Raw genomic sequence first — 27,351 nt, forward strand, 5'->3', positions numbered from 1 at the left:
TATAGAAGATGGGATTTTTTTTTTGGTTTGGTTTTTTGGTTTTTTGCAGAGCAATGAGGGTTAAGTGACTTGCTCAGGGTCACACAGCTAGTAAGTGTCAAATGTCTGAGGCCGGATTTGAACTCAGGTTCTCCTGAATCCAGGGCCGGTGCTTTATCCACTGTGCCACCTAGCTGCCCCCAGAAGATGGGATTTTAGCTGATACTTAAAGGATACCAGGGAAGCTAGGATGAAGAGATGAAAAGGTAAAACATTCCAGGAATGGGGCAGCCAGAGAAAATGCTAGAGCTGAGAGATGAGTATCTTGTTCAAGGAACATCCAGAAAGCTGGTGTCACTGAAGTGAAGCATGGGGGCATGGGAGGGAAAGTATAAAGTGGAAGAAGACTGGAACAGAGAGAGATGGTAGGTTGTGAAGGGCTTAGCATGACCTAACTTCCCCACCACCACCACCACCACCACCACCACCAATTCCCATCATTTTAAGGACTTAATTAAGGACTTCTACGCTTTGCCCTCAGCCCCACTGCAGCACCCTTAGTACTTCTGGGCCTTCCTCTCTGGGCTAAATTTTCTTTTATGTGACTTTCCCAATTAGAGTATGAGATGACTAAGTAGTGGGATAGGTGAAATATGAAATAACTGTGGATACAAAGGTTCAAGCTTCTGCGCATATTGAATTATTAAGCAACACATGCCAATTGCATAACAAATTGGAACCAGGCGTCCTCAGCTTGTCACCAGACCCTGAATTCAGGGGGAGGCAGATTTTTATGCATTAAAAGAAAACAATTAACAGGATATAAAATAGGATACAAGACGAGGTCATCTAATTTTTAATTGGAGGAAAGATTAGGGACTTTCTGAGTTAGGAGGGGGAGAGCAAACAGGTGCAATTCCCTGAAATCAGAAAAAGAGGTGTACCACTTTCCCTTTCTCCCAACCTGTATTCAATCAAAGGAACCAGGAAACAATAACTGATTGACCATTTTCAGATAAGACATATGGGTTACTTGAGATGTATAACTGTGAAAAAACTCCTTGCAGCAGTCTTTGGATCTGACTGGGTTTCTGGTCTGCATAATCTAGGTCTTTAGTTAAGGGTCTCTAAGCAACATGTTGAAGTGGTCCAGCTTCCCAGGCACGAAGGGCTAGGTACAAACAAAGAAATAAAATTTTCTCACAGTTCCCACAATTGAATAGTTTCCTCACAAGACAGAAATTAGACTAGCCCCATAATTTAACAGGAAGGGAACCAGACCAGGTTGAATATTGTCACAAGATGGAAACAGTGTGGTTCACTCAATTCACAGTAGGGATTCTCTCAACTTTTTCATTTGTATCTCCAGCACTTAGCACAGTGCTTGGCACCTAGTAAGTATTTAATAAAGCTTTTTAATTTATTCATTCATATCAGATCTTTGACAGAAGTTTGCTACAAAAATGTTTCCACACTTAACTATATTTTCCTTCTAATTTTAACTGCACTGATTTTGCTTGTGTAAAAGCTTTTCAATTTTATAAAATCAAACTTGCCCATTTTATCTTCTCTAATCATCTCTATCCCTTGTTTAATTCAGAATTCTCCCCTTAGCTACAGTTGAGAAAGGTATCTCTCCTTCCTCTCTCCTCTAATTTTTTTTAATGTTATAGCTTTTGATATTCAAGTTCTGCATCTATATGGAACTTATTTTTGGCATATAATGTGTAAAGTTGGCCTAAACCTAATTTCTGTGAAACTGCTTTCCAATTTTCCTGGACGGGGGCAGCTGGGTGATACTTACTAGCTGTGTGACCTTGGGCAAGTCACTTAACCCTCATTGCCCCACCAAAAAAACAATTTTCCTGGAAGTTTTGTTGAATAAGGAGTCTTTATTCCAGTAGTTGGTATCAGGATTTATGGAACACCGTGCTATTATTATGTTCTATTGTTTCTGGGCCTTTTATCATAGATGCTCTCTTAAAAGCATGTACAGCAACAGGGATAGTATGTGTGTTAAGGGAGTTGCTGATTCATGGGGTCATTTGTATTGGTGAGAGATCCCTGGAAGTCTTTTAAAAGACTTTTTAGAAGACTTTAAAAGGATGGACATTTCGTTAGACTTGATAAATGCATACTCTGCTCTAATCTCAGAAAATTTAGGAAGAACAATTTAGGGAGCAATCAGTGATGGAATGGGTTGTGGAATTTGCCAAGATTTGGCCACGTAAAGAATGGGAAGAGTGGTCATTGTTGTTTATCTCTTTCATCATCTTAAATCTTCACCTGGACTATGTTACTGTATGTGAAATGTCAATCTGTGTTTTCTATGGGTCCTGCTGCACAGATAAAGTATTTCTGCTTCTGTATGATTCCACTAGGCCTTCCTTTATCAGAAGATACTGTGCATTGCTCCCTAGAATTGGGTTTTAGAGAGGAGGCCCCTTCTACATGGGAGGATGGGGGTGGATCCATTTGAGAGACAGGACTTGTGGAAAATAGTTTTATACTTCATAATTTACTATGGTCATGTCTGAACAAGATCCAGATCTAAAAAGAAAGGAAAATCACCAAAGTATGAGCATTTTCTGTTCACATCCCAAGTCCCAAATGAGCCCACAGAAGTGAGAGGGACTGTTTTTGTGTGCAGTAGCTCATAATGATCAGCTGTTGAAAGAGACAAAATGAGTTCACCATCTTAATTAGCAAGCCAGTGTTTAATTACTATTTTTCTTAGTGCTCTGAGGAGTTGGTCTAGAGGTGTAAAAGGGGGAGAGACAATGCTGTTTAGTTCTTTTTTCATTTCTTAAGTACATTGAGATCCTCTGTTTCATTCATATGGATACCCTTTTTTTTTTTTTTTTTTGGTGAGGCAATTGGGGTCAAATGACTTCCCCAGGGTCACACAGCTAGTAAGGGTTAAGTGTCTGAGGCTGGATTTGAACCCAGGTCCTTCTGAATCCAGGGCCAGTGCTCTATCCACTGCACCACCTAGCTGCCCCCTTGTGGATACCCTTTTAACTGATGCAGGTTGTGATTCTACACCTTAGTAATTGTGGAGGCAAAAAAAAAAATTCCTCATTTGTTGGCCAACCTTCTGGTAATGAGCTTCTCTGTGTTTTGTAAGGCTATTCTTCAGACAGTAGACAGACAGTCACTATACCACTGCTAGGTCAGTACTCACCTGCAGAGCTGGTGATCCACTGGCATGGCTACTAACCAGTGGAAGTGCTAGAGAGGTCCCTGTGTGGCTTGGTCATAGACAACTGGCCTCAGAACCAGCAAGGCCTGGGTTCAGGCTGCTGATCTCTTAGACATACTGACTGTGGAACCTTAGCCAAGTTACTCAACTTCTCATTGCCCCAGGCAACTCCCCAGGACTTTAAATTGTAGAGTTCATGCCTGATCTGCCCGAAATTACCAGTCTGCTTTAAAACAAGAAGAAAAATAAAACCAAGAGTATCTCCATATCACAGTGAACTGTTGTACTAGGACTTTACTAGAGTCCTCTTATTCTCTGCTGACTAGTGTTGCATGTAGTCAAGCCATCATTCCCTTGACTAAATTTCACATAGGGGCTGACACCTTGAGTGTTACAGAGAGAAGGGGTGCTTGACATGTTCCCCCCTAGACTATTGCACTCCATTCAATCTACATAAATCAGTGATAGATGATAGTTATAGATAGATAGAGGAGAACCTCAAGCAATGGCTTGAAATCCATAGCTGTGGCTGCAAATTTTTCTTTGATTTAGTCAAAAAAGCACTGCTGCCTCAAATTTAGTAAACTAATCTGAATTCCATTCAAGGACCACAGTTCCATTCCAGCCTTTCCCTTATCTAGCCTCCTCTCTTGGCTTCATTCTTTTGACCCTGTAGCTGATGAGCTTGATTGTCTTTCATACTGATTAGTTGTGGAGTACCTAATCACCATGCCTAATCTAATGCTGATTCCAAGAAGTGTCATTTGGGGGAGAAAGGAGGAGCAGGGCAGATTTGGGAAATGTTTTTGGCATTTTCTGGAAGAAGCAAAGGCTTGAAATCCTCACCCACTGCCTAGTCCTCCCTATGGATTTAGCCACTAGTACTTCAAGGGGACTTGGCTTGGATTTAGAATGAGAATAATTGGGTTTAAGTCCCCACTCTCCTAGTTACTATTTGTATGAATTTGGGGAAATCATCTCCCTAAATCTCAGTTTCTTCATCTTTAAAATGACAACAATGTCTTTACAATGTTGTGTTAAGCATACTGCCCTGTAAACAATGAAGGGCAGGAGTTATTGTTAAGTAGATGTGAAAACCCTTTTTATTTTTAAAGCTACTTGTGAGGGAAAAATCCATCCTCTAATCAATAATTCTCAGGAACTCAGCAGCAAAGTGACAAAGGCTTTATTTTCTTCTCATGAGAAGGAGGCACCCTAGTGTGCAGCTAGTGGGTGCCCAGAAAGGGGGCTCGCAGGCCCTGTTTTATACCCTAGTCCCTAACGAGAATGGACCCTCCCCTTTTTCATCACTGGTGGGGGTTGCAATCTATCAGCAAAATCTAGCTAATCAGAACGCAGTATTCCCACCCCTCTTCCTTGTATGGACACAACTCTGGAGCGGACCTTACTGAGACCAGGGCTTCTTGAACCATGTGACCTTGCTAATCTGATGGGGAGGAGGGGATCTGAGACTTTTGTCCTACAAACAGGTCGGGGGAGTATGACTGACTGTTATATCCACATTGAGAGGAGACAACTACCCATTTCTCACACTACTCCTTTCTCTTTTACTTGCTTCAGTGTCCCTTGTACAGGTGGAGAATTCAAGGGAGTCTTCTTCTTTTTTTTTTTTTTAGTGAGGCAATTGGGGTTAAGTGACTTGCCCAGGGTCACACAGCTAGTAAGTGTTAAGTGTCTGAGGCCGGATTTGAACTCAGGTACTCCCAAATCCAGGGCCAGTGCTCTATCCACTGTGCCACCTAGCTGCCCCCCAAGGGAGTCTTCTAAGATTATTTGGGCCACTCTTTATTTTACACCAATCTATTCCAGTTAATTGAGAGAAGGCATTAAGGCAGAACACATGATTATTCTGTGTTCCAGTAATTAGAAAGATTGGCAGCACCTTCAACAGCTGCTACAATAGGTTACACTTTTATCTGGAGAAAGATGGTAAAAGCCTTGGATAATATTTTGGGAACAACTGAAAAAGAAAGATTCAGAATTGAAAGTGTTATGCAAAGAACAATGATTAATATGAAGTTTATGGTTTTAAAAAGTTTTTTTTTAATGGGGAACACTTTGAGAAGAGAGAGGAGCTGCGCTTCCATATGGTAGTCTAAAACAGGAAAAAACCCAACCATACACCTGGCTGCTCCATCTTTGACAACTTGTGGGTTTCTTCCCATGTTTTTTACTCTGTCTCATTTATATTGAGTCTGAGGCATGAGTTTCAGGAGGCCAGAGTCCACCTTAACTAGCTGATAAAGGCAGTGAAGTATAGTGGGGGGGAAAGGACTTATATTTGGCAAGAATCCTAGATTCAAATCCTAGTCCTGATAATATTGTTTGTTTCCTTCCTTTTATTTTTTTTTTAAATTGAGTTTGTGGCAGCTGGATGGCGCAGTGGATAGAGCACCAGCCGTGGAGTCAGGAGGACCTGGCCTCAGACACTTAACACTTAGTAGCTGTGTGGCCCTGGGCAAGTCACTTAACCCCAATTGCCTCACCAAAAAAAAAAATAAAATTCAGTTTTATTTTGTTTTCAGTTAGAAATTCTCTTCCTCACCCATTGAGAAGGCAAGAAAAACAAAACCCATTACAAATTTGTATAGTCAGAAAATAAATTCCCTCATTGGTCATGTCGGGAAGGGAGAGAGGGAGGGAGGGAGAGAGAAAGAGAGAGAGAGTGAGAGAGAGAGTGAGAGAGGAGAGAAAAGCTATTTCAGAGTGTACTCTTGAGTCCGTCAGCTCTTACCTGCAGGTGGATAGCATGTTTCATGATGAGTCTTTTGGATTTGTGGTTGGCCATTGTATTGATCAGAATTCCTATCTTTCAAAGTTGTATGCCTTTTTTAATAGTTATTATTTTATAAATTGTTCTACTTCTGCTCACTTCACTTTCAAGCAGTTCATGCAAATTTTCCCATTAGAGCACAATAGTATTACTTTACATCCATATATCATAACTTGTTCAGTTATTCCCTAATTGATGGACATCCCTTCAGTATCTAATTCTTTGCCACCACAAAACAGCTGTTATAAACATTTTTGTGCATAAGAGTCTTTTCCCTCTTTCTTGGATCTCTTTGGGGAATAGGCATAATATCAGTATTGCTGGGTCAAAGGATTTGCACAGTTTAATAGCTTTTTGGGCATGGTTCCAAATTACTTTCCAGAATGGTTGGATCAGTTCACAGCTCTATCAACAGTGCATTGGTGGGGGCAGCTAGATGGCGCAGTGGATAGAGCACGGGCCCTGGATTTGGGAGTACCTGAGTTCAAATCCGGCCTCAGACACTTAACACTTACTAGCTGTGTGACCCTGGGCAAGTCACTTAACCCCAATTGCCTCACTAAAAAACAAAACAAAACAAAACAGTGCATTAGTGTACCTGTTTTCTCATGTCCTCTCCAATGTTTTTATTTTCCTTGGGGGGGGGCAATAGGGGTTAAATGACTTTCCCAGGGTCACACAGCTAGTAAATGTCAAGTGTTTTGAGGCTGGATTTGAACTCAGGTCCTCCTGAATCCAGGGCCAGTGCTTTATCCACTGCGCCACCTAGCTGCCCCTGTTTTCCCCTTTTTTTTTTGTCAACTTGACCAATCTGATGGGTGTGAAGTGATATATCAGATTTCTTTTAATTTGCATTTCTCTAATTATTAGTGATTTAGAGCATTTTTTAAAACATGGCTATTGATTTCTTCCTCTAAAACCTGCTTATTCATGTCCTTTGACTATTAATTGAGGAATGGCTCTAGGGATAATCAAGTTTGAATGATTTACCTCATAGGATTATGAGGGGAACTAAGTGTATTCAGACCCTAGAATACTAGGCATCATGACCTAGGGTATATCCATCTGCCATTAAGGACCATCTCATCATTTCCCACCCAGTTTCACTCCTCAGGATGCTTATCCTCCCTCTACATTCCCCCTAATTTTTTCAGCTTCATTTTATGTGTTGTCTTCCCTCTGAAGTCAGGGACTGTCTTTTACCTTTCTTGCATTTCCAGTGCTTAGCACAGTGCCTGGCACAAAGTAGGCACTTAATAAATGTTTATTGACTAATCTACACAGAGAAAGTGGCATGAGCAAGTCATCATCCTTGCCAATTGTTGTGAGTTGTATCCTTAGGAAAGGTAGAGGTCTCATGCCATCTCTGTTTTGGAGCCTTAGAAAAAATTTAACTTATTAAGCACCTATTGGGGATGTAAAGGCAAATAAGAAACAAATAGACTTTGCTTTCAAGAAACTTGCATTCTAATAGCTTAGATCCTATTGTAATAATTTTGTAATTAATCTTGTTGCTTCTATTCTCCTTTACTCCATTCTTTTTACAGCTACCAAAATAGTCTTCCTATGTCACTTCTGCCTGTCATGCTCCTGCTCAAAAATCGTCATTGATTCCCTATGGCTTCTATGATAATATGCAAACTACATACTCTGGGATTTAAAGTCTTCATTTTGACTCACATCTCTTGATTCAAGTCATACTTGATCTTTATAATTTTGTTACATTCGCTTTTTCTTTTTTTTTGGGGGGGGGGAAGCAATGAAGGTTAAGTGACTTGCCCAAGGTCACACAGCTAGTAAGTGTCAAGTGTCTGAGGCCAGATTTGAATTCAGGTCTTCCTGAATCCAGGGTCAGTGCTTTATACACTGTGCCACCTAACTGCCCTCATTCTGACTCTTAATATGCCTTTCTAGATTTGTGATTCACACTATACATCTCAGTCAAACTGGCCTACCAGATGTCCCATGAAGTGAACTCTATCTCTTCTCTTTAGGCCTTTTCACAGATTGCATCTTGTGCCTGAAATAAACTCCATCCTGATTTCTATTATATCTTACATTAAGGTAAAAGTGGAGGTCACCATACAGTCTCTTTTTTGACTGCCACACCACACTGCCAACTCATTCAAATTGCAGTTCACAAAACCCCCCTGAAATTTAAAGGCAGTTTGGTGTAGTGGGAAGAACCTTAGATTTGGAGTCAGAGAGGCTGGCTTTGAATTCTGGCTCAGCCCCTTACTAACTGTATAACCTAGAGCAAGTCATTTAAGCTCTCTGGGCCTCAGTTTCCTCAACTACAAAATGAGGAAGTTGAACAACATGCCTTTTAAGATCCCTTTCAGCTATCTGTGCTCCTACTCTGATGATCAAGTGAGATGAACGAGATGAAACGATATTTTTTAAGGAAAACTACTATCTAACTATACCTCTCCAACTAGTACTTGTCAGGTTGATTTTTTTTTGTATCCTAGTATAAGTCTTTACATTTATCCTGATTAAGTTTCATCTTATTAGATTAAACAGTGCTCTTGCCTGTCAAGCTCTTTTTGGATCCTGATTCTCATCTGTTGTTAGCCCTCCCTCCCATCTTTGTGTCATCTTTAAATTTGATAAGTATGCAATCATTGCCTCTCTCCAAGTCATTGATAAAAATGTTAAACAGCAAAGGGGGCCAAGCAGTGATCCCTGGGGCATACCACTGGAGATATTCTATCTCACTGACTTCAAATCATTTTCAGCTGTTCAGGTCTGTCCATTCATCCAGCTCTGAATCCACCTAATTGTAATAATTAGCTCATGGCCCAAATAACCTTAGAAGACTCCCTTGGGGGGCAGCTAGGTGGCACAGTGGATAGAGCATTGCCTCACCAAAAAAAATAAAAAAATAAATAATTAGCTCACATATTTCCAAATTTTCTACAAACATAATACAAGACATTTTACCAAATCTTTTGCTAAAATTTGGGTAAGCTCAATATAAAACATCCCCCTATTTACAAGTTTATTCACCTGTCAGAAACTTTTATTTTCTGGCACGATCTGTTCTTGATGAAACCATACCTTATAATCACCTTTTCTATATGTTCACTAGCCATCTTTTTAATCTTTCATTCTAGAATTTTCCCAGAAATAAAATCAAGGTCATTGACCAAAAGTTTGTAAACTGTTTTTTTTGGGGGGGGGCAATGAGGGTTAAGTGACTTGCCCAGGGTCACACAGCTAGTAAGTGTCAAGTATCTGAAGCCAGATTTGAACTCAGGTCCTCCTGAATCCAGGGCCAGTGCTTTATCTACTGTGCCACCTAGCTGCCCCCCTGTAGACTGTTTTTACCTTTTTGTTTTTAAGAAATTGGGACAGGGGGTGGCTAGGTGGCGCAGTGGATAAAGCACTGGCCCTGGATTCAGGAGTACCGGAGTTCAAATCTGGCTTCAGATACTTGACACTTACTAGTTGTGTGACCTTGGGCAAGTCACTTGACCCCCATTGCCCCGCAAAAAAAAAAAAAAAGAAAGAAAGAAATTGGGACAGTATTTGGCCTCCTCTAGACTTATGGCACCTCTCTCGTTTTACAGAATCTTTAAAAAATCATAGACTTTGGGCTTAGCAATTTCATCCACTTGTTCTTCCAGGATCTCAGGATGATGTTCATCTGGGCCAGATGACTTAAATTCATCTAAAGCAATTAGATGTATATATATTCTTCTATTTCCTATTATCCTAAGGATGAGTTTCTTATTAGCCATTGTTCTTTCTATCCCAGTATAAAGGTCATTTTCCTTGGCTACTCTATCTTATCAATCATCAATTCCCCACCCTGCTCTGAACTGCAGTCCTGTTTCGTCTTGTATTCTCCTCTGTCCCCCACTATAGCTTTAAAAAACCCACCATTTTGTTCTTTGCTTGTTTCTTTGTTTGCTAGCTTAGACTCCAGCCCACTTGCTGTTGTATCCTAGCTCTTTTCTAGTTTTCCAATGTAATGAAATAGGGGCAGATTGAACCAAAAATAAATTATCTTTATGGTCTCAAACAAGCTAGAGGTGCATTTGCCCTGTGTCCAGAGATAGAGATCTGTCTCCTTAGATCCTTTCCATTCTATAAAAGGAGAGGGCTCACCATGTATTTCAGTATGAGTCATCGCAAATGCAGCTAGAATTCGTGTTTTTAAGAAGTGTGTTGTTTCTATTATTCCCCTTTTCTCCTGCTCATTAAATCATTCTCTGAGGATGCTTATGCTGCACTTTTGAACCTGGGAGAGAAGGTGCTAGATATGTACCAAACTTGGCTGTTAATGTTTTAAGCTTTTCATCAAGAGACCCATCTTCCCCCTGCCCCCCATTCCCTGCTCACATCCTCAAGCTTGTGCTGATGGGTTTAAGCAGAAGTCAGTGTACTCAGTAGCTCTGGATTCTTGCCTGACTTTTTCAGATCTAAGGAAAGAGGAGAGAAAACAGCAGTTTTTCTCTAATTTATTGACGTTGTTTTCTATTTTTAGATTTGATGCAGGTATTTCTTTTTAAAAATTCTTCCCAATTTCAAGTGCTGCTCCTTAACTCAAATGAAAATCCCAATCATGCTGTTGACCTCATCTGATAAACAGCTTAGCCTTATTTCCTTGTAAACCATGTTCCTCAGCTTTTACAAAAACACACAGTGTAGCAGCTCACTGCCACAGCCACCTTTTCTTTTCTTCCCCAAGGCCTAAGGTGAGATTTCCTGGCTCTTTGGAGTTTTGGAAAAGATGGAAGCTGTAGTCTATACTTTAAGAATGGGTTAATTATGTGTACTGGGGACAGATTCTTTACAGTACCTTGCTCTAAGATCATTGGTCCACATATTGAGAGAGTTGGAAGGGACCTTGGTGGTTGTCTAGTCCAACCTCTTCATTCATAGTTAAGGGATCCACAAAGATGAAGTGACTTCCTTGATTAAAGTCACCCTGGTTTTGTTTTTGTTTTTGTTTTTGTGAGGCAGTGAAGGTTAAGTGACTTGCCCAGGGCCACACAGCTAGTAAGTGTCAAGTGTCTGAAGCCGGATTTGAACTCAGGTTCTCCTGAATCCAGGGCGGGTGCTTTATCCACTGCACCACCTAGCTGGCCCAAGATCACCCTGTTAAAAAGAAACAGGGGCAGCTAGGTGGCGCAGTGGATAAAGCACCCGCCCTGGATTCAGGAGTATCTGAGTTCAAATCCGACCTCAGATACTTGACACTTACTAGCTGTGTGGCCCTGGGCAAGTCACTTAACCCACATTGCCCCGCGCAAAAAATAAATAAATAAATAAATAAATAATTTTTAAACTGCGGGGAAAAAAAAAAAAGAAACAGAGCCAGGGTTCAAACTCAGCTCCAAACCTACCATTCTTTCCATTGCATCTTGTAGCACCTAGAGGATAGTAAATGACTCCCTAGTCAGAAATCACATCCAGTCCCAAGAGAAACCAGCAGTATACAGAGTGTCATAGTCCTTATTCCACTGTTGAAAGCTGACCCCCCGCCAGACATTTTATCTCTGAAGTAGATTATTATTACCTTCACAATCCTGTTCTCATTTACTGTTAGAAGTGCTGTGATGAGGGTTATTACTCAGCTTGCCAACAAAGCCATGAAGAATATGAAAGGTCATAGGCACAATTTGGAATTATCTTGTTATATGGTAGTTTCTCATTTACACTTTGTAGCCTCATACTTAAGATAACTTGTGAGGTTATCTCACTGTTGTATATTCCACAAAGAAGCAATGAATTTAGAGTTCCAGGAGCTACATGTTTTGAGTTTAGTGGCCAAGCCTTCCCTAGAGCTATCTAGGATTGGGACCTCAAAAGCTTGGTTTGAACAGTAGTTTGCTTATGGAAATCTGGAGACTGTTCTCATGGGAGAGAAAGGGACCATTTTTTACTGTTCTCCAAATGGAACACTGTAGTTTGCAACAAACCTGTCTCAATGGTTTTCTTGATTGTCACCTTCATCCTATGTGGCAACCTTTCAGAGAAAGCCTTATTGAGTGGTGCTGAGGCTTGCCCAAGTAAGAAATAAAACTATAACAAATTAATTCTGTCCCTAGTGGAATAAAGCAAACCTATATGATAGGCCTAACTTTGTTTGACCTTTACCATAGAGTTCTGCTCAGAGATAAAGCACGATGCCTCATTCTCAGTATCATATTGTACTTCTTATGCTCTGGAAAACTCTTGCAGTTTAGCAGGCTATGGTGTCAATGTGCACACAAGCAAAAACACACAGGTGATTAGAAACCATTTTGCAAATGGTTTCATTGCTTCTGGACACAAAGCTCACTCAATATCATTTAAAATCATATTGAGGGGGCAGCTAGGTGGCACAGTGGATAGAGCACCGGCCCAGGAGTCAGGAGGACCTGAGTTCAAATCTGCCCTCAGACACTTAACACTTACTAGCTGTGTGACCCTGGGCAAGTCACTTAACCCCAATTGCCTCACTAAAAAAAAAAAAGAAAGAAAGAAAGAAAAGAAAAGAAAATCATATTGAAGAACTGATTCCCAATAGCCAGGCCCCTGCACTGATGGATGTTCATCATAGCACTATTTCCCAAAGAGTCCATGTGTGGACAATAGATAACAAGTGTTACCTCAAATTCCTGTAGCTACTTTCCTTTCACCTACCCTGTACTTAACAATCAATCAGTTGACAAGCATAGGGAGAAATGAGGAAAAGACTTCACATAGCCCTAGTGAACCCCAGAAAAAGGATCATAGGATTTTTGACTTGGAAAGGACCTTTCTGGCTCTCTCACCCACCCTCCTCCATTTTACAGATAGGAGCACAGAGACCCAGGGAGGGTAAGGGTCTTAGACAAGATTATACAAATGTCCTATTTTAAAATTTTTCAGTTGTATTTTGAGATTTGTTTTTAAAACAGGCAACTATGGCATAATGGAAAGCACATTGGATTTGGAGTCAGGATCTGGATTCAGGTCTGGAGTTGCCACTTACTGGCTGAGTGGCCTTGGACAGCCATTTAACCTTTCAAAGCCTCAGTTTCCTCAGTTGTTAAATGGATGTTATACTTGTGCAGCTTACTCCATGGGGTTGTTGTGATGATTAAATGATATGTTTATCTTCTATTCTTTGTTAAGAATATATTCCTTATTTTTAGGAAAGTAGAGGGGAACTAGTAATTCTTTGGCTCTTTCTGACTTGGGTAATGTTCTGTAGAATAGCTGAGATGTGCCCAGAGCAAAGCTACTTGCATTGGGCCCAGAAGAATTCCTTTAACTTAAGAAAATTTATACCTGCCAAAATGAGACTACCCTCCCCAAATCTGGAAGAGTTGTAAGACTTCTGAGGGGATAAAGAGTTGAGAATTCTCTTTAGCTTTCATTGTGCCCTCACTTCTTTGGTAGCCCAAGGACATAAGAAGAGGTGCTTGTGTATTGATGACACAGGGCTCCAAATTTCAGACTCAGAGGCTTTTGTTAAACCATTGGTTATCTATGCCTGCCAGTACGTAGGACTTAGAAGAAGCACAAGCCCTCCTTTTTCTCCTCCCCTACCTCTCCTCTAGGGAGATGGATATTACCACTTTTTTTTTTCCTAAGCCACTCATCTCAGATTTCATCCCCACAATAGAAAGCAGGAATTTCTAGAGGCTTCCCTAGTGAGGATATGTTTTTCCTCTTTCACAGTTCCTAACCACTCTTTAACATCTGTACTTGGTATGAGTGGCTGAATAAAGTTGCCATTTTGCAGAAAGAGCTTTAAAGAATTATACTATTTTATTATACTAGATCTTCATTATGACTCACATTTCTTTTAAAGTTTACAAAGTACTTTCCTCCCAATAAAGTAACCATGTGAGGTAGATAATGCAAATAATATTTTCCCCATTCTACAAATGAGAAAACTCTGGCTCAAAGTGATTTGCCCAAGGCCACCCAACTAGTAAGCAACAGAGCTGGAAGTGTTTGTTAATGTTAAAAAATAAATAAATCAAAAGTCTACTAAATGAATCCAGTCATTCTGGAGAGCAATTTGGAACTGTTCCCTAAGGGCTATAGAACTGTGCATACCCTTTGATCCAGCAATACTACTGCTAGGTTTATATTCCAAAGATATCCCCCAAAAGAGAAAAAAGACCTATTTGTGCAAAAATATTTATAGCAGCTCTTTTTTTTGTGGTGGCTAAGAATTGAAAATCAAAGGAATACTCATCAATTGGGGAATTGCTAAACAAGTTTTGGTATATTGCCCTATAAGAAATGACAAGCAGGATGATTTCAGAAAGGCCTGGAAAGACTTGAAAGACTTGTATGAACTGATGTATAGTGAAGTGAGCAGAACCAGGAGAATGTTATACACAGTAACAGCAATATTGTTTGATGAAGAACTGTCTAATGATGAAACATACTATCCACCTCCAAAAAATGAACTGATATTGATTAAAGAGACTGAAGCATGCTATTTTTCACTTTCTTTCATTTTTCCCTTTTATTCAAGGGTTTTTTGTTTGTTTGTTTGTTTTTTGCGGGGCAATGAGTGTTAAGTGACTGGCCCAGGGTCACACAGCTAGTAAATGTTAAGTGTCTTAGGCCAGATTTTGAACTCAGGTCCTCCTGAATCCAAGGCTGGTGCTTTATCCACTGTGCCACTAGCTGTCCCTATTCAAGTTTTCTTGTACAAAATGACTAATATGGTAATGTTTTACATAATGTTTATTAGTATAAAAAAAAATCTAACAAAAACTCCCAATAGTTGGTAAAGGAACTCAGGTCTTCTGATTTAGGCAAACCACTTAACTTCCCTGGGGCTCACTTTCTTTTGTGAAGTAAGGAAGTTTTATTCAGTGGGCTATGAGATACTTTCAGAATCTAGATTTTTGATACTGTGATAACTGATTCTAAGTTAGTATGTGATACTCCTTCAGCTCTTAGAATTGAGACACAATTCTCTCTTACATGTTACAATTCAGGGCTACCTGAAACTCTACATTACTGTTATTGCTGGGTCTGACAGCTCAAAGCCTTACAATATCATCTTCTGACTAGCTGCTACCATAGTTGTTTCATCTAAAGAGAATCACTATGACGATATGAAGAATGAAACAGGAGAATGATATAGAAGGTGTTCAGAGCCAGCATTCATTCATTTAAGATAGACTTTGGGGGCAGCTAGGTGGCGCAGTGGTTAAAGCACCGGCCTTGGATTCAAGAGGACCTGAGTTCAAATTCGACCTCAGACACTTGACACTTACTAGCTGTGTGACCCTGGGCAAGTCACTTAACCCTCATTGCCCCACAAAAAAACAAAACAAAACAAAAAAAACCAAGATAGACTTTAAGTGTCTACTATGTTCAGAACACTCTTACAAGAGATAAAAAGTTTCACTTAAGACACAGCTCTTCAGTCTAGTAAAAGCATTTAGCATAGCATATGGCACATAGTAAGTGCTACCTAAATGTTAGCTATTATCGCTTGTATTCATTACTAATAAGGGGACAAGAAGACATAAAAGGCAGATAATTGTAATACACAATATTGCATAATGGGTTTGTTTGTTGCCTTTTAGTCACAGCCAATTTGTTGTAACCCTATTTAGGGTTTTCTTGGCAAAGTTACTAGATTGATTTGCCATTTCCTTCACCAGTGGATCCATTTTGTCATATTGAGCTTACATTTGAATAGGGGACACAAGTACATATAAAAATATATAGCCTATATATAAATTTAATAATTCATATATATTTATATACGGAATATTATTGGGCTTTAAGAAATGATGAAGAGAATGGTTTCAGATAAATTTGGGAAGACATATGAAATGACGCAAAGTAAAGTGTGCAGAACTAGGAGAGTGTTGTACACAATAACCACAGAATTGTAAGGATGATCAACTGTGAAAAACTTAGCTACTCTGATCAATACAGTGATCCGTGACAGTTCCAAAGGTCTCATGATGAAAAATGCTCTCAACCTCTAGAGAAAGAACTAAGGAACTCTGAGTGCAGATTGAAGCATATTTTTTTCACTTTCTTTAGTTTTCTTGCCCCCCCCATATATATATATATGTATGTGTGTGTGTATGGGGTGTTTTTATATATATATGTGTGTGTGTGTGTATATATATATATATATATATATATATATATATAGGGTGGAGGAAGAATTTGGAACTGAAAATAAAAATAAAAATTTTTAGGAAAAAAAGACATTAACTGTGTGACCCTGGGCAGTGTCTGCCTCAGTTTCCTCAATTGTAAACTGGGAATAATAAAGTCACCTACCTCCCAGGTTGTTGTGAGGATCAAATGAGATAATATTTGTAAATCACTTAGCATGGTGCCTGGCACATAGTCGGTATCATATAAATGTTTATTCCTTTCCCCTTTGAGTGTCCAATGAGTCTAGAAAGATAATAATGACTAGTACTTACAGAATTCTTTAAAGGTTCACCAAGAACCTTACAAATGTTATCTCATCCTCACAACAATCTTGGGAGGTAGGTGCTATTATTATTCCTGTTTTCTAGATAAAAGTTCTGAGGCATGCTGAGGTTAAACGATATGCCCAGGGTGGCTTGCCCAGTGTCACACAGCTAATAAGTGTTAAGTGTCTGAGGCCACATTTGAACTCAGGTCCTCCTGACCGCAGGGCCAGTGTTCTATCCACTGCGCCACTTAGCTGCCCTGGGTCAACACATTTAATAAGTGTCTCAGGCTAGATTTGAATTCAGGTTTCCTTGCTTCTAGGTCCAGCATTCTATCCACTATGCCATTTAGCTCCAGGGCCAGCTGATTGGGGTTAGGTTGTAAAGGGCTTTAAAAGATAGAGAACTGAATTTATATTTGACTCCTGAGTCCACTGGAGTTTGTTGAGCTATTTGCACTTGAGGACAATTACTTTGGCAGCATTGTATAGGGGGAGGGAGGGTGGAGGGGTGGCAGGACGGCGCAACAACGTATGTCAGACAGGTAGAAGATGAATTATAAGAGAGCAGTGTCACAAAAAGCCTGGAGCAAAGAGTGTCCAGGAGAGGCTGGTCAGCAGCCTTAAAAGAAAGCAGAGAGATGGAAAAGTTTTAGTTTGTGTGTCTTACTTTGCTGAATTAATTACTTTGTGGTTGTGTGTTTTGCTTTCTCTTTCTGGGCCTTAGTTTCCTTGTAAATAAAAGAAAAATTCTAGTCATGTGCCTTCTTCCTGGGTATATTTTAAGGATCCAGGAGACAGGTCCCTGCCTGCTTGAAAAATCTCATTATCCATCAGGGCTACTGGTGGAGCTATATGGATCTCTTCCCTGGAGCTACTTTAGGAAGTTGCCAACAATACGATATCTTCTGTTTTGTCAGGTTTAGATTTAAATGTCCCAAGTGACGGAGCTTCTACCACTTCCCTTGGAGAAAATATTCCAGGATCTGATGCTCTAAATTTATATGCATAACACATTATTTTAAATAGCATATTCTTTTATTAATAGGCTTACTTTTATTCTTCTATTGGAGATGAGTTATTCCGAGTTGGGGGGATGGGGTTGCCAGTGTGGAAGACAATGTGATTTCTTTCATTGCCAGGGAGTTTCTGCTGGTTATTTTTGAAATGGTAAAAAGAAATCACCGAGGTGAGAGCAAGGACACCTGGATTCTTCTCCCTGCTCTATTATACCACCTCCTAGCACTGCTTCCCCCTTGGCCAGAATGTTGTATCAGGTGACCTCCCTTTAACTAATTATTCCTGTGTTACACTGGGTGTGTGGTCTCTTTTCACTCCCCAGTCTATGTGTCATGCATCTGGGATTCTTGACTTGAAAGTACAAAAAAGCAAATGATTTTAATTTAATGACTTTCTCCCATCCCCTGGATTTTGCTGGCAAATTTATATGAGGTGTTAAATTAGCTTTGGCAGATGCCTAGCGCATGGAATTTACAAGTATAACATGATTTTAAGGGCTGATATGAATAGATTCAGTTCTCGGTCTAACAAGGAAAATCGTGACTGTATAGGAGAAAAGGGGCCCCTGATAGGGTATGTACTCCAATATCTTGTAAAATTTACACATGTGATACAACCTCATGTATCTACCTTTCTGATAATCTAATTTATGTAAAGTCTTGCAACGTAGAATATCTGCAGATAAACTGATACGACATAATACCGTGCCTCTGTATTTTCCCCATGTGGGTAAAAGGCCCTGGTATGTTCCAACTATCTAGATTTTTATAAATCCAAATCATGCTCAGTTCTCCTGATCTGGGTATATGAAATCATACAATATGTATGTAGGTATGGATGTGTATATAGGTGCATACATACACACACACACACACACATATATATGTGCGAGTGTGTGTGTGTGTGTGTGTGTGTGTGTGTATGTGTGTGTGTGTGTGTGTGTGTGTGTGTAAAATGCCCAGTGTCTTCTTGGTCTCTTTCTCCTCTCCTGAATTCACACCTAGTTTCATGAATTCTAAGTGCAGGTAATAGTCTGCCTGTTCTCCATCTCTTCCTTCCCTCCATTCTGTGCCTTAAAGCTACCGCATAGTTCACTTCCTCCAGAAATACAGCTCAGAATAGGAAAGGGAAACCAATCCTAACACAATTGGTAATTAATTCTGGTCACCATCAAAAGTGGGAGGAGGGGGGAGTTAATTTTATTTTTTTTTCTTTCTGAAAGGATAAAACTCAGAAATATAGCAATCGGTGCTTTTCTGCCTTATCTCTTTCCAGTATTTAATAGTCAAAAATATTTATTAAGGGGCAGCTAGGTGGTGCAGTGGATAGAGCACCAGCCCTGGAGTTAGGAGTACCTGGATTCAAATCCGGCCTCAGACACTTAATACTTACTAGCTGTGAGACCCTAGGCAGGTCATTTAACCCCAATTGCCTCACTAAAAAAAAAAAAAAAAATTATTAAGTGCTTACTATATGCCAGATGTTATGCTAAATGCTGGGGCTACAAATGAAAGGAAGGAAGAAGGAAGGGAGGGACGGATGGAGGGAAGGAAGGAAGGAAGGAAGGAAGGAAGGAAGGAAGGAAGGAAGGAAGGAAGGAAGGAAGAAAGAAAGAAAGAAAGAAAGAAAGAAAGAAAGAAAGAAAGAAAGAAAGAAAGAAAGAAAGAAAGAAAGAAAGAAAGAAAGAAAGAAAAAAGAGAAAAGGAAAGAAAGAAAAAAGGAAGGGAAGGAGAAAGGAAGGAAGGAAGAAAAAAAGGAAGAAAGGAAGGAAGAGGGGCAGGCTATGGTGTCAATGTGCACACAAGCAAAAACACACAGGTGATTAGAAACCATTTTGCAAATGGTTTCATTGCTTCTGGACACAAAGCTCACTCAATATCATTTAAAATCATATTGAGGGGGCAGCTAGGTGGCGCAGTGGCTAGAGCACTGGCCCTGGAGTCAGGAGGACCTGAGTTCAAATTTGACCTCAGACACTTAATACTTACTAACTGTGTGACCCTGGGCAAGTCACTTAACCCCAATTGCCTCACTAAAAAAAAAAAAAAAGAAGGAAGGAAGAGACAATTCCATCCATAAGGGAGCTTACAGTCTAATAGGGGAAGACATAAAAAAGGCTGAAAAGCTGGGGAGAAGGAGGTGGGGTGCATGACTGGAATTGTGCTTGAATAAGTACCTAATACTGGGGGTAGAAGAGAAGCTTAGTGCAGTGCCTAGCACATAATAGGCATTTAATAAATGTCTATTGAATTGAATCGAGAATTCAGAGACATTCCAAAGTAGTACAGCCTGGTGAGAAATAAGATGTTTGAGCTGAACTCCTTCCTTAAATAGAGGTTTTAGAGTTCATGGCTCTATCCTCCAATCAACAAAGAGGTAAAAGAGCCATATTTTTTTTTATTTTTTTTTTATGAGGCAATTGGGGTTAAGTGACTTGCCCAGGGTCACACAGCCAGTAAGTGTTAAGTGTCTGAGGTCGGATTTGAACTCAGGTCCTCCTGACTCCAGGGCCAATGCTCTATCCACTGCCCCTCCGTATTTTTTTTTTTAATTATAGCAGGGGCAGCTAGGTGGCTGTGTGACCCTGGGCAAGTCACTTAACCCCAATTGCCTCACCAAAAAAAAAAAAAGAAAAAAATTATAGCAGCTCTTTGTGGTGGCAAAGAATTGGAAATTGAGAGGATACCATCAATTGGGGAACAACTAAATAAGGTATAGAATATGAATGTGATGGAATGCTGTTGTGTTATAAGGAACGAAGAAGGGGATGGTTTCAGAAAAATCTATGAGGACTTGTATGAATTGACATAAAGTAAAGTGAGAAGAACCAGGAGAACAATTTACACAATAACAGTAATATTGTAAAAATAATTAATTTTGAAAAACTTAATAATTCTGATAAACACAATGACCAACCACACATCCAAAGTACTCATAATGAAATGTGTTATCAATCTCCAGAGAGAGAACTGATGGACTCAGAATGCAGATTGAAGCATTTCTTCTGTTTCCCTCACTCACTCACTCCCTCCCTCCTTCCCTCCCTTCCCTTCCCTTCCCTTCCCTTCTTCCTTTCTTCCTTTCTTCCTTTCTTCCTTCCTGGCTAATGAAGGAATTTATTTTGCTTGAGTATACATATTTGTAATGAGTTTTTTTCTTGCTTTCTCAATGGGTGGGAGGGAGAGAATTCAGAATTGAAAATAAAGTTCATTTTTTAAAAAGCAAAAGTGGGCACAGGTCCTTTGCCTTGCATGTGTTGTGGGTACTTAAAAAATACTCATGGATCCTCCTGTATTTCAGGCCCAGTCTTGCTTTTGAACAGTGACAACATCAAACAACGTCTTGGAGCTGCAGCTCTGGACAGGTATGCCAACCTTGAATCTGACCTCTCTGCCAATTAACCCCAAATTCATAGGCTCATAGATTTACATCTGGAAATGACTGCAGAGATCATCTAGTCTAACTGCTTTATATTACAGATGTTTGGGACAAACTGCCTCAGTTTACTCAAATAACTCAAGGAGACCACCAAGTCAAGCAGAGACAGATTTATTTCATTCTCGCAAGAACAGGCAAACTTAATGACAAATTTGAGTCTGCAATGATAGGCCCAAACTTTTAGGTTTTTTTAGTAATTTTGAGGAGGGGGGGGAACCTTCACATGCACAGAGTGAGCTCACAATCTAACATCCAATCCTGTCTCACCCAGGGTGTGTGCTTAGCTCGTGGAGACATGCATATGCTTTCCAGGAACAAGGGGGAAAAGGGGAGGGGGTAAGGAGTCTGAGGAATGTCAAAGAAAAGGGGAGGCAGAAATCACTCCCTTATCTGACTGCAATTAATCCATGACAGGGACTGGGATTCTGATGTGTGAGAGGGGGTAGGTAGATTGGTCAGAGACACGATTTTTATTATAGGCCATAAACTAAGGTGTAGCTGTGGAAATTAAGCAGAAGTAAAGTAAGTAGTGCTAATTGGTAGAACTGATAAGTAATAAAACTTACAGGGGGAGGGGGGCTGGATATCTTCCAGACCCCATCTTCAGAGTTTAATCTGACTCAAATCCATAATTATCCCATACACAGATGAGGAAACTAAGGCCCAGAGAGGTCCTAGGCTCATAGATTTAGATCTAAAATCAACCTCAGAGGTCGTCTAGGTCAAAGTCCTTATTTTTTATATGAGGAAACTGAGGCCTAGAGAGGTAGTGACTTGTTCAAATAACTTTACATAAGGTAACAATCAGAATTTGAACCCATGTCCTCTGACTCCAGATCCAAAATTCTTTTCACTTTATCATACAACACATCATTCCAGTTGTGATCAGGATTCTGACCTCTGAACTCAATTTTTTTTTTAAAAGAGCACTTATCATCCCAACTTAAAAATCATGTATTTTTTTTAAATTTTATTTATTTATTTATTTTAGTTCTCAACTTTTGTTTATACATGCTTTACAATTTCAGATTTTTCTCCCTCCCACCCCTCCCTCCCCCCTCCCCTAGACAGCAGGTAATCTGATATAGGTTATATCTATATATCTCTATACATATACATATAGATATATATATATATATACACACACACACACATATATATACACATAATAACATTAATCCTATTTCTGCATTAATCCTGTTACAAGAGAAAGAATCAGAGCAGTGATGCAAAACCTCAAAATAGAAAGAAAAAAAAAAACCAACAGCACCCAAAACAAAAGAAATAATATGGTTCAATCAGCATCTATACTCCACAGTTCTTTCTTTCTTTTTTTTCTTGGATTTGGAGATCCTCTTCTATCATGAGTTCCCTGGAACTCTTCTGTACCATTGCATTGGTGAGAAGAATATAGTCCATCACAGTAGGTCAACACTCAATGTTGATAAAATCATGTATTTTTTATACTGGGTCCACTCAGTGAATTATTTTTCCTTTTGTTGAGCTTATGGAAGCTAGAAAATTGATCCAAGTCCCAAAATTATTGGCTCTCTAGCATTTTTTTATTTTCAGTAGGGATTTCAGGTAGCACTTGATTTGAACCAGGCCAGCTCTTACATTTCCTCTTTGGTGTGTGAGTATTTGAAGAGAACAAATAGCCCCAGGAAAATAAAAGAGTTGATGAGCATAAAATGGTTAGCTGGGACGTGGGTGGCCCAGGGAGAGCTGAGCAATGTGGAAGGGTTCACAGGCTCCAAAGACTGCTGTGTTTCATATTGGTTCACATGGTATTTGAATTCTCACTAAATTCAGTGAGTGGTTCCAGAGTTTCCCCACATATAGGCCAGTGTTCCGAATTGAAATTAAGCTCTTATTATCTTCTAGGAGCAGACTTGTTTCTCTGAGAGAAAAATCTGTGTGTTATCTTGGCCTTAGCAATTGACCTTCAAGCCCTTGGAGACTAGAACCAACTCTTTAGGTGATATCATTTGTTGTCCCTAGGCAAGTAACTTCCTGTTTTGGCCTTGGTTTTGCATTTTCAAAGTAGATCACTTAAATGTTCATTGTCTGAAGGTGGATACTTTATTAACACATAGCTTTGGATTTATTTTTGTCCTTTCCAACCCTTTCACCCCAGTAAATGCCTTTACTGTGTATCCTGGGAGGCAGGTAGCCTTCTGTTGTAGGCCTCTGTCATTTATTGCCAGATTTTGTCATAAATGCACTAAGTCTTTTTTGATCCATTTCTTGGGTTGCTGTGACCAAAATAAACCCACAACCTCTTTGTTGTCCAACCTTCTAGTGATGAGTCCCTATGTATTCAGCCAAACTTGGCCTTGGACAGCACACATTGTCTTTCCCAAAGTCCATATTCAATCAATTAACCATCATTTTTAAGTTCTTCTGGTATGCCAGATACCATGTTAGGTGCTGAAGATGCAAAAAGAAAAATGAGAGCCCTACACTCAAGGACTTCACACATTTTACAGGGGAAAACAATATGTGTAGGCATGTTATGTATGTGCATATAGAATAAATACAGTGTCATTTTGGGGGGCAGGACAAAAAGGCACTGGCAGCTGGAGGGATCAGGAAAGGCTTCATGTGGAAGATGGTCCTTAAGCTGAGCTTTGAAGAAAACTAGGCATTCAGAGAGATGGCAGTGAGGAAGAAGTGTACTCTAGGCCTAGAGAATGGCCTTGACAAAAGTTAAGACAGACAGGAGATTGACCAGTTTGTCTGGACTCTAGAATTCAGTGAAATAATTATAATAAACCCATAATGGTAGACTGGGGCCATGTTGAGAAGAGCTTTAAATATCAAAACAAGGATCTTGTGTTTGATCTTATAGCTAATAGGAAATCACCAGATTTTTCTAAAGTAGGGAAGTGACATGCTTTAAGAAAATCATTTTGGCAGCTCTGTGGAGCATACAATGGAAGAGGAGAGAGGCAGGGAGACCAATCAGGAGGCTCTTGTTAGAATCTAAACTAGAGGTGATGAAGACCTAAATAAAGTAAGGTGGTAGCCATGTGGGTAGAGAGAAGGGAATAAATGCAAGGGGTGTTGTAGAGGTAGAATCAGCAAGATTTAGCAAATGACTGATACTACTTAAGCGATATTTATTGCCTATATGGGGTGAGAGAGAGTGAGAAGTTAAGAATAACTACTAAATCTCAAACCCGGGTGACTAGACAGAAATAGGGAATCTAGTGATGGTAGAGTAAGTTAATGGTGGTGGGGGAGGTTGTGGAGGGAAAATAAAGAATTTTGTCTGGGAAACATTCATTTTGAGATGACTCTAGGATATGTCTATATGAAATGTCTAATAAGTCTTTGATTGGAACTAGAGTTCAGGAGAGAAACTAGGTCTGAATATATAAATATGGGAGTCATCTGCATAGAGGTGATAATTAAATCCATGGGATATGATGAAGTCACCAAGAAGGAGAGTGGCAGAGAGAGGAGTGAAGAGGCCTAGAACAAAATCTTGGGATGTGTTTTACAGTTATCAGGTATCATATGGATGAAATCCAGCAAAAGAGATTGAGAGTAATCAGACTGCCAGGAGAAAGAATAAGAGAGAGCAGTATCAACAAAACTTAGAAAAAAGTATGTAAGAGGAGAGGGTGGTCCACAGTGGTAAATAATTCAGAGAGATCAAGAAGAATGAGGACTGAGAAAAAGCCATCATATTTGATAACATCATGATCTCATTGGCAACTTAGAGAGAACAATTTCAATGCAAATATTTGAGAATTAAGAGAAGAATGGAAGAAATGAGCAGTTTTTTCCAGGAGTTTGGCTCTGAAAGAGAGGAAAGATATAGGACAATAGGTTGAGGGGATGATGAGGTCATGTGATAGAGCCTGCCATAGATTGTACTGCCCTGAAATAACCTTTGAGAATCCAGGGTCCTTCACATATGATAATGTGATTTCGAAGGAAACCTTAAAACCTTACCCCTACTCCAAATCCTTAGATGTATTCATACTATGCCACCTTGTAGGTATGGACCTGTCTATTCCTACCCCTTTCCCTTGCCTTAATGAGAAGGCATTGCCTACCCTGGACCTATAGCTGATACTCTCCTCTCAGGGTTTCAGTATAAGATACTATGTGTGAGGACACATTATTGTAAAGATTTGTGACAAAGGAGAAGAAATCTGGGCACATTCTCCCATGTTCCCTAAATTTGGAAAAGCAGATTTCAAAGGTTCAGAGAAAAGAGGTAGGATCCCATGACCTAAATTGTTACAAGAGAAGTCAGCCCAAGAGGAATGCCAGGTACTCGATAATGAAATTCTGAAGACACAAAAGGAAGCTGTTCCAATGAGAAGGAAAATGGAATTCGTCTGAAGAGACTAATAAGGATACACAGGGAACACACCAACCAATTTAGATTTTTAAAAGAAGCATATAGAAGGTAGTAGCAAGTCCAGATAAAAGAGGATAGATGCAAAAGTGTGGCAGAGTCCTATAAAAATTATGCCAGGAGTGCTAAAGCTCAGAACAATCTGGCAAGGGAAGTTAAGGACGAAAAAGTGGTTTTTTAAAATTTTATTTAAATTTTATTTTATTTCAATTCCAGATTCTCTCCACCCTTTGAGAAGGCAAGAAATGCAAAATCCATTACAAATATGAAGCCAAGCAAAATAAATTTCCAAATTAGCCATGGTTAAAAAAAGAAAGAGTGCACTCTAAGTCCACTCTGAGTCTCTTGGGAGGTGGATGTCATGTTTCATCATGAGTCCTTTGGAATTGTGGTGGGCCATTGTGTGTGTGTGTGTGTGTGTGTGTGTGTGTGTGTGTGTTTTTTAATTATAATGGTAGAAAAGAGAAGCTCACAAAAGGGAGAGGGATCCACCTTGCTTAGGATAAATGGGATAATGGTGATTGACAACAGAGAGAAGGCAGAATTAATCAATTTTTATTTTGCATCTGTTTTCTATACTAAGGAGAATAACCTTTGCCTTCAACATGATAGAAGAGAAATAACTCACAGGGAATAACTCACAAGGTACAGAAGAGAGCCCATAGTTGCTTTTGATAAATTTAAGTTACCTGGCCTAAATGAACTGCATCCTCTGTTACTGAATGAACTGGCAGATGTGGTTACTAAACCTATCTTGGTGATATTTATTTCAATTAAATATGACATTATTATTATTGTTTTAGTACATAAATCAAATTTTATGCAACCCAGGCAAAGGCTGGGGAGGATTTGAACTTCCAGTTGGGTGGGAACATTCTCTTGGTCTTGTAGTGTTGAACTAGCTGATGAATTTGCTTCTGATTCTGAATCAGACAGTGTTTAACATCCAGAACCAGAAAGTTTTGCTCAAGATGCTTTTGAACAGAGACAACTTTCTTGATCACATGATAAAAATCCTGAGGAAGACCAGGGACAAGTCCCTTGAACTTCAGGATTCTCAAAATTTTGTGGCTAATTGCAAAGTGTACTTGTGCCATATCATGGGAATCTCTCAGTATCACACTAAGCTGTGAGGGGAGTCAGGACCTTCTTAGTTAGCTTGTAGATCTGTTCTTTATATTGTCTGTCTGAGGGGAGCTTCAGCCAAATGGGAACACTGCAGTGATATTGCACAGTGGCCTGGGACAGACTCTTCCCTGTGGCATGCATGCAATGCATAAGAGCAATGGAAAGGTGGCAAAAGAGCTGTCACTGCTATTTGAAAGATGGAAAATGGGATAGTTTTGACAAGAATGGAGAAGGGTAAATGTCTTGTTTTTTTAATAGAGGAAGAGGGGGCAGCTAGGTGGCTCAGTGGATAAAGCATTGGCCCTGAATTCAGGAGGACCTGAGTTCAAATCCAGTCTCAGACACTTGACACTAGCTGTGTGACCCTGGGCAAATCACTTAACCCTCATTGCCCCACAAAAAATTAAATTAAATTAAAAAATAAATAGAGGAAGAGCAGAGTCTGTGAATTGTGGGTAGATGAGCTTGATTTGAATTCCTAGAAAAATTCTAGAAGCAGTGATTATAGTAATAGTCAACATGGCTTCATCAACAATAAATCATGCCAGTCTAACCTCATTTACTTTCTTAGCAAGATTACTAAACTAGTAGATTTGGGGAATGCTGCTGATAAGGTTTACCCAGATTTTTAGAAAAATCTTGATAAAATATCTAATTGTATTCTTGTTGAGGTGATAATAAGATCTGTACTAGATGATAGTAAAATTAGATGGTTTCAGAATTGGTTGAATGACTGGAATCAAAGGATTGTTTTTAATGGTTCAGTACCACCATAGTCAGAGGTACCCAGTACAATATCGCAGAGATCTGTGCTTGACCCTATACTTATATTTTTATCAGTGACTTGGATAAAGGTTTAAGTGGCAAGGCCATCAGATTGATAGATGACACAAAGTGGGAAAAGATAACTAACACACTGAACAACAGAGTCAATCCAAAAAGATATTGACAATCTAGAGCATAATTCAGGGAAGCTAGGTAGCACAGTGGATGGGGTGCCAGACCTGGAGTCTGGAGGA

At 39.6% G+C, this 27,351-nt stretch overlaps 1 protein-coding gene and 1 pseudogene across 7 annotated transcripts in view; one reads left to right on the forward strand and one right to left on the reverse strand.

Moving 5' to 3' along the window:
- PNPLA7 (patatin like phospholipase domain containing 7) overlaps positions 1–27,351 on the forward strand; it is a 216,071-nt gene that overhangs the window by 140,737 nt on the left and 47,983 nt on the right. For all 7 annotated transcript variants that reach the window (XM_043982286.1, XM_043982285.1, XM_043982287.1 and 4 more), the window contains one exon: positions 20,692–20,755. In XM_043982286.1, the coding sequence (XP_043838221.1) occupies positions 20,692–20,755 (64 nt within the window). The remainder of the gene's footprint in view (positions 1–20,691; positions 20,756–27,351) is intronic.
- LOC122740289 lies at positions 26,023–26,482 on the reverse strand (annotated as a pseudogene).

This window comes from Dromiciops gliroides, chromosome 2, assembly GCF_019393635.1.
Source record: "Dromiciops gliroides isolate mDroGli1 chromosome 2, mDroGli1.pri, whole genome shotgun sequence".
Classification (NCBI taxonomy): Eukaryota; Metazoa; Chordata; class Mammalia; order Microbiotheria; family Microbiotheriidae; genus Dromiciops; species Dromiciops gliroides.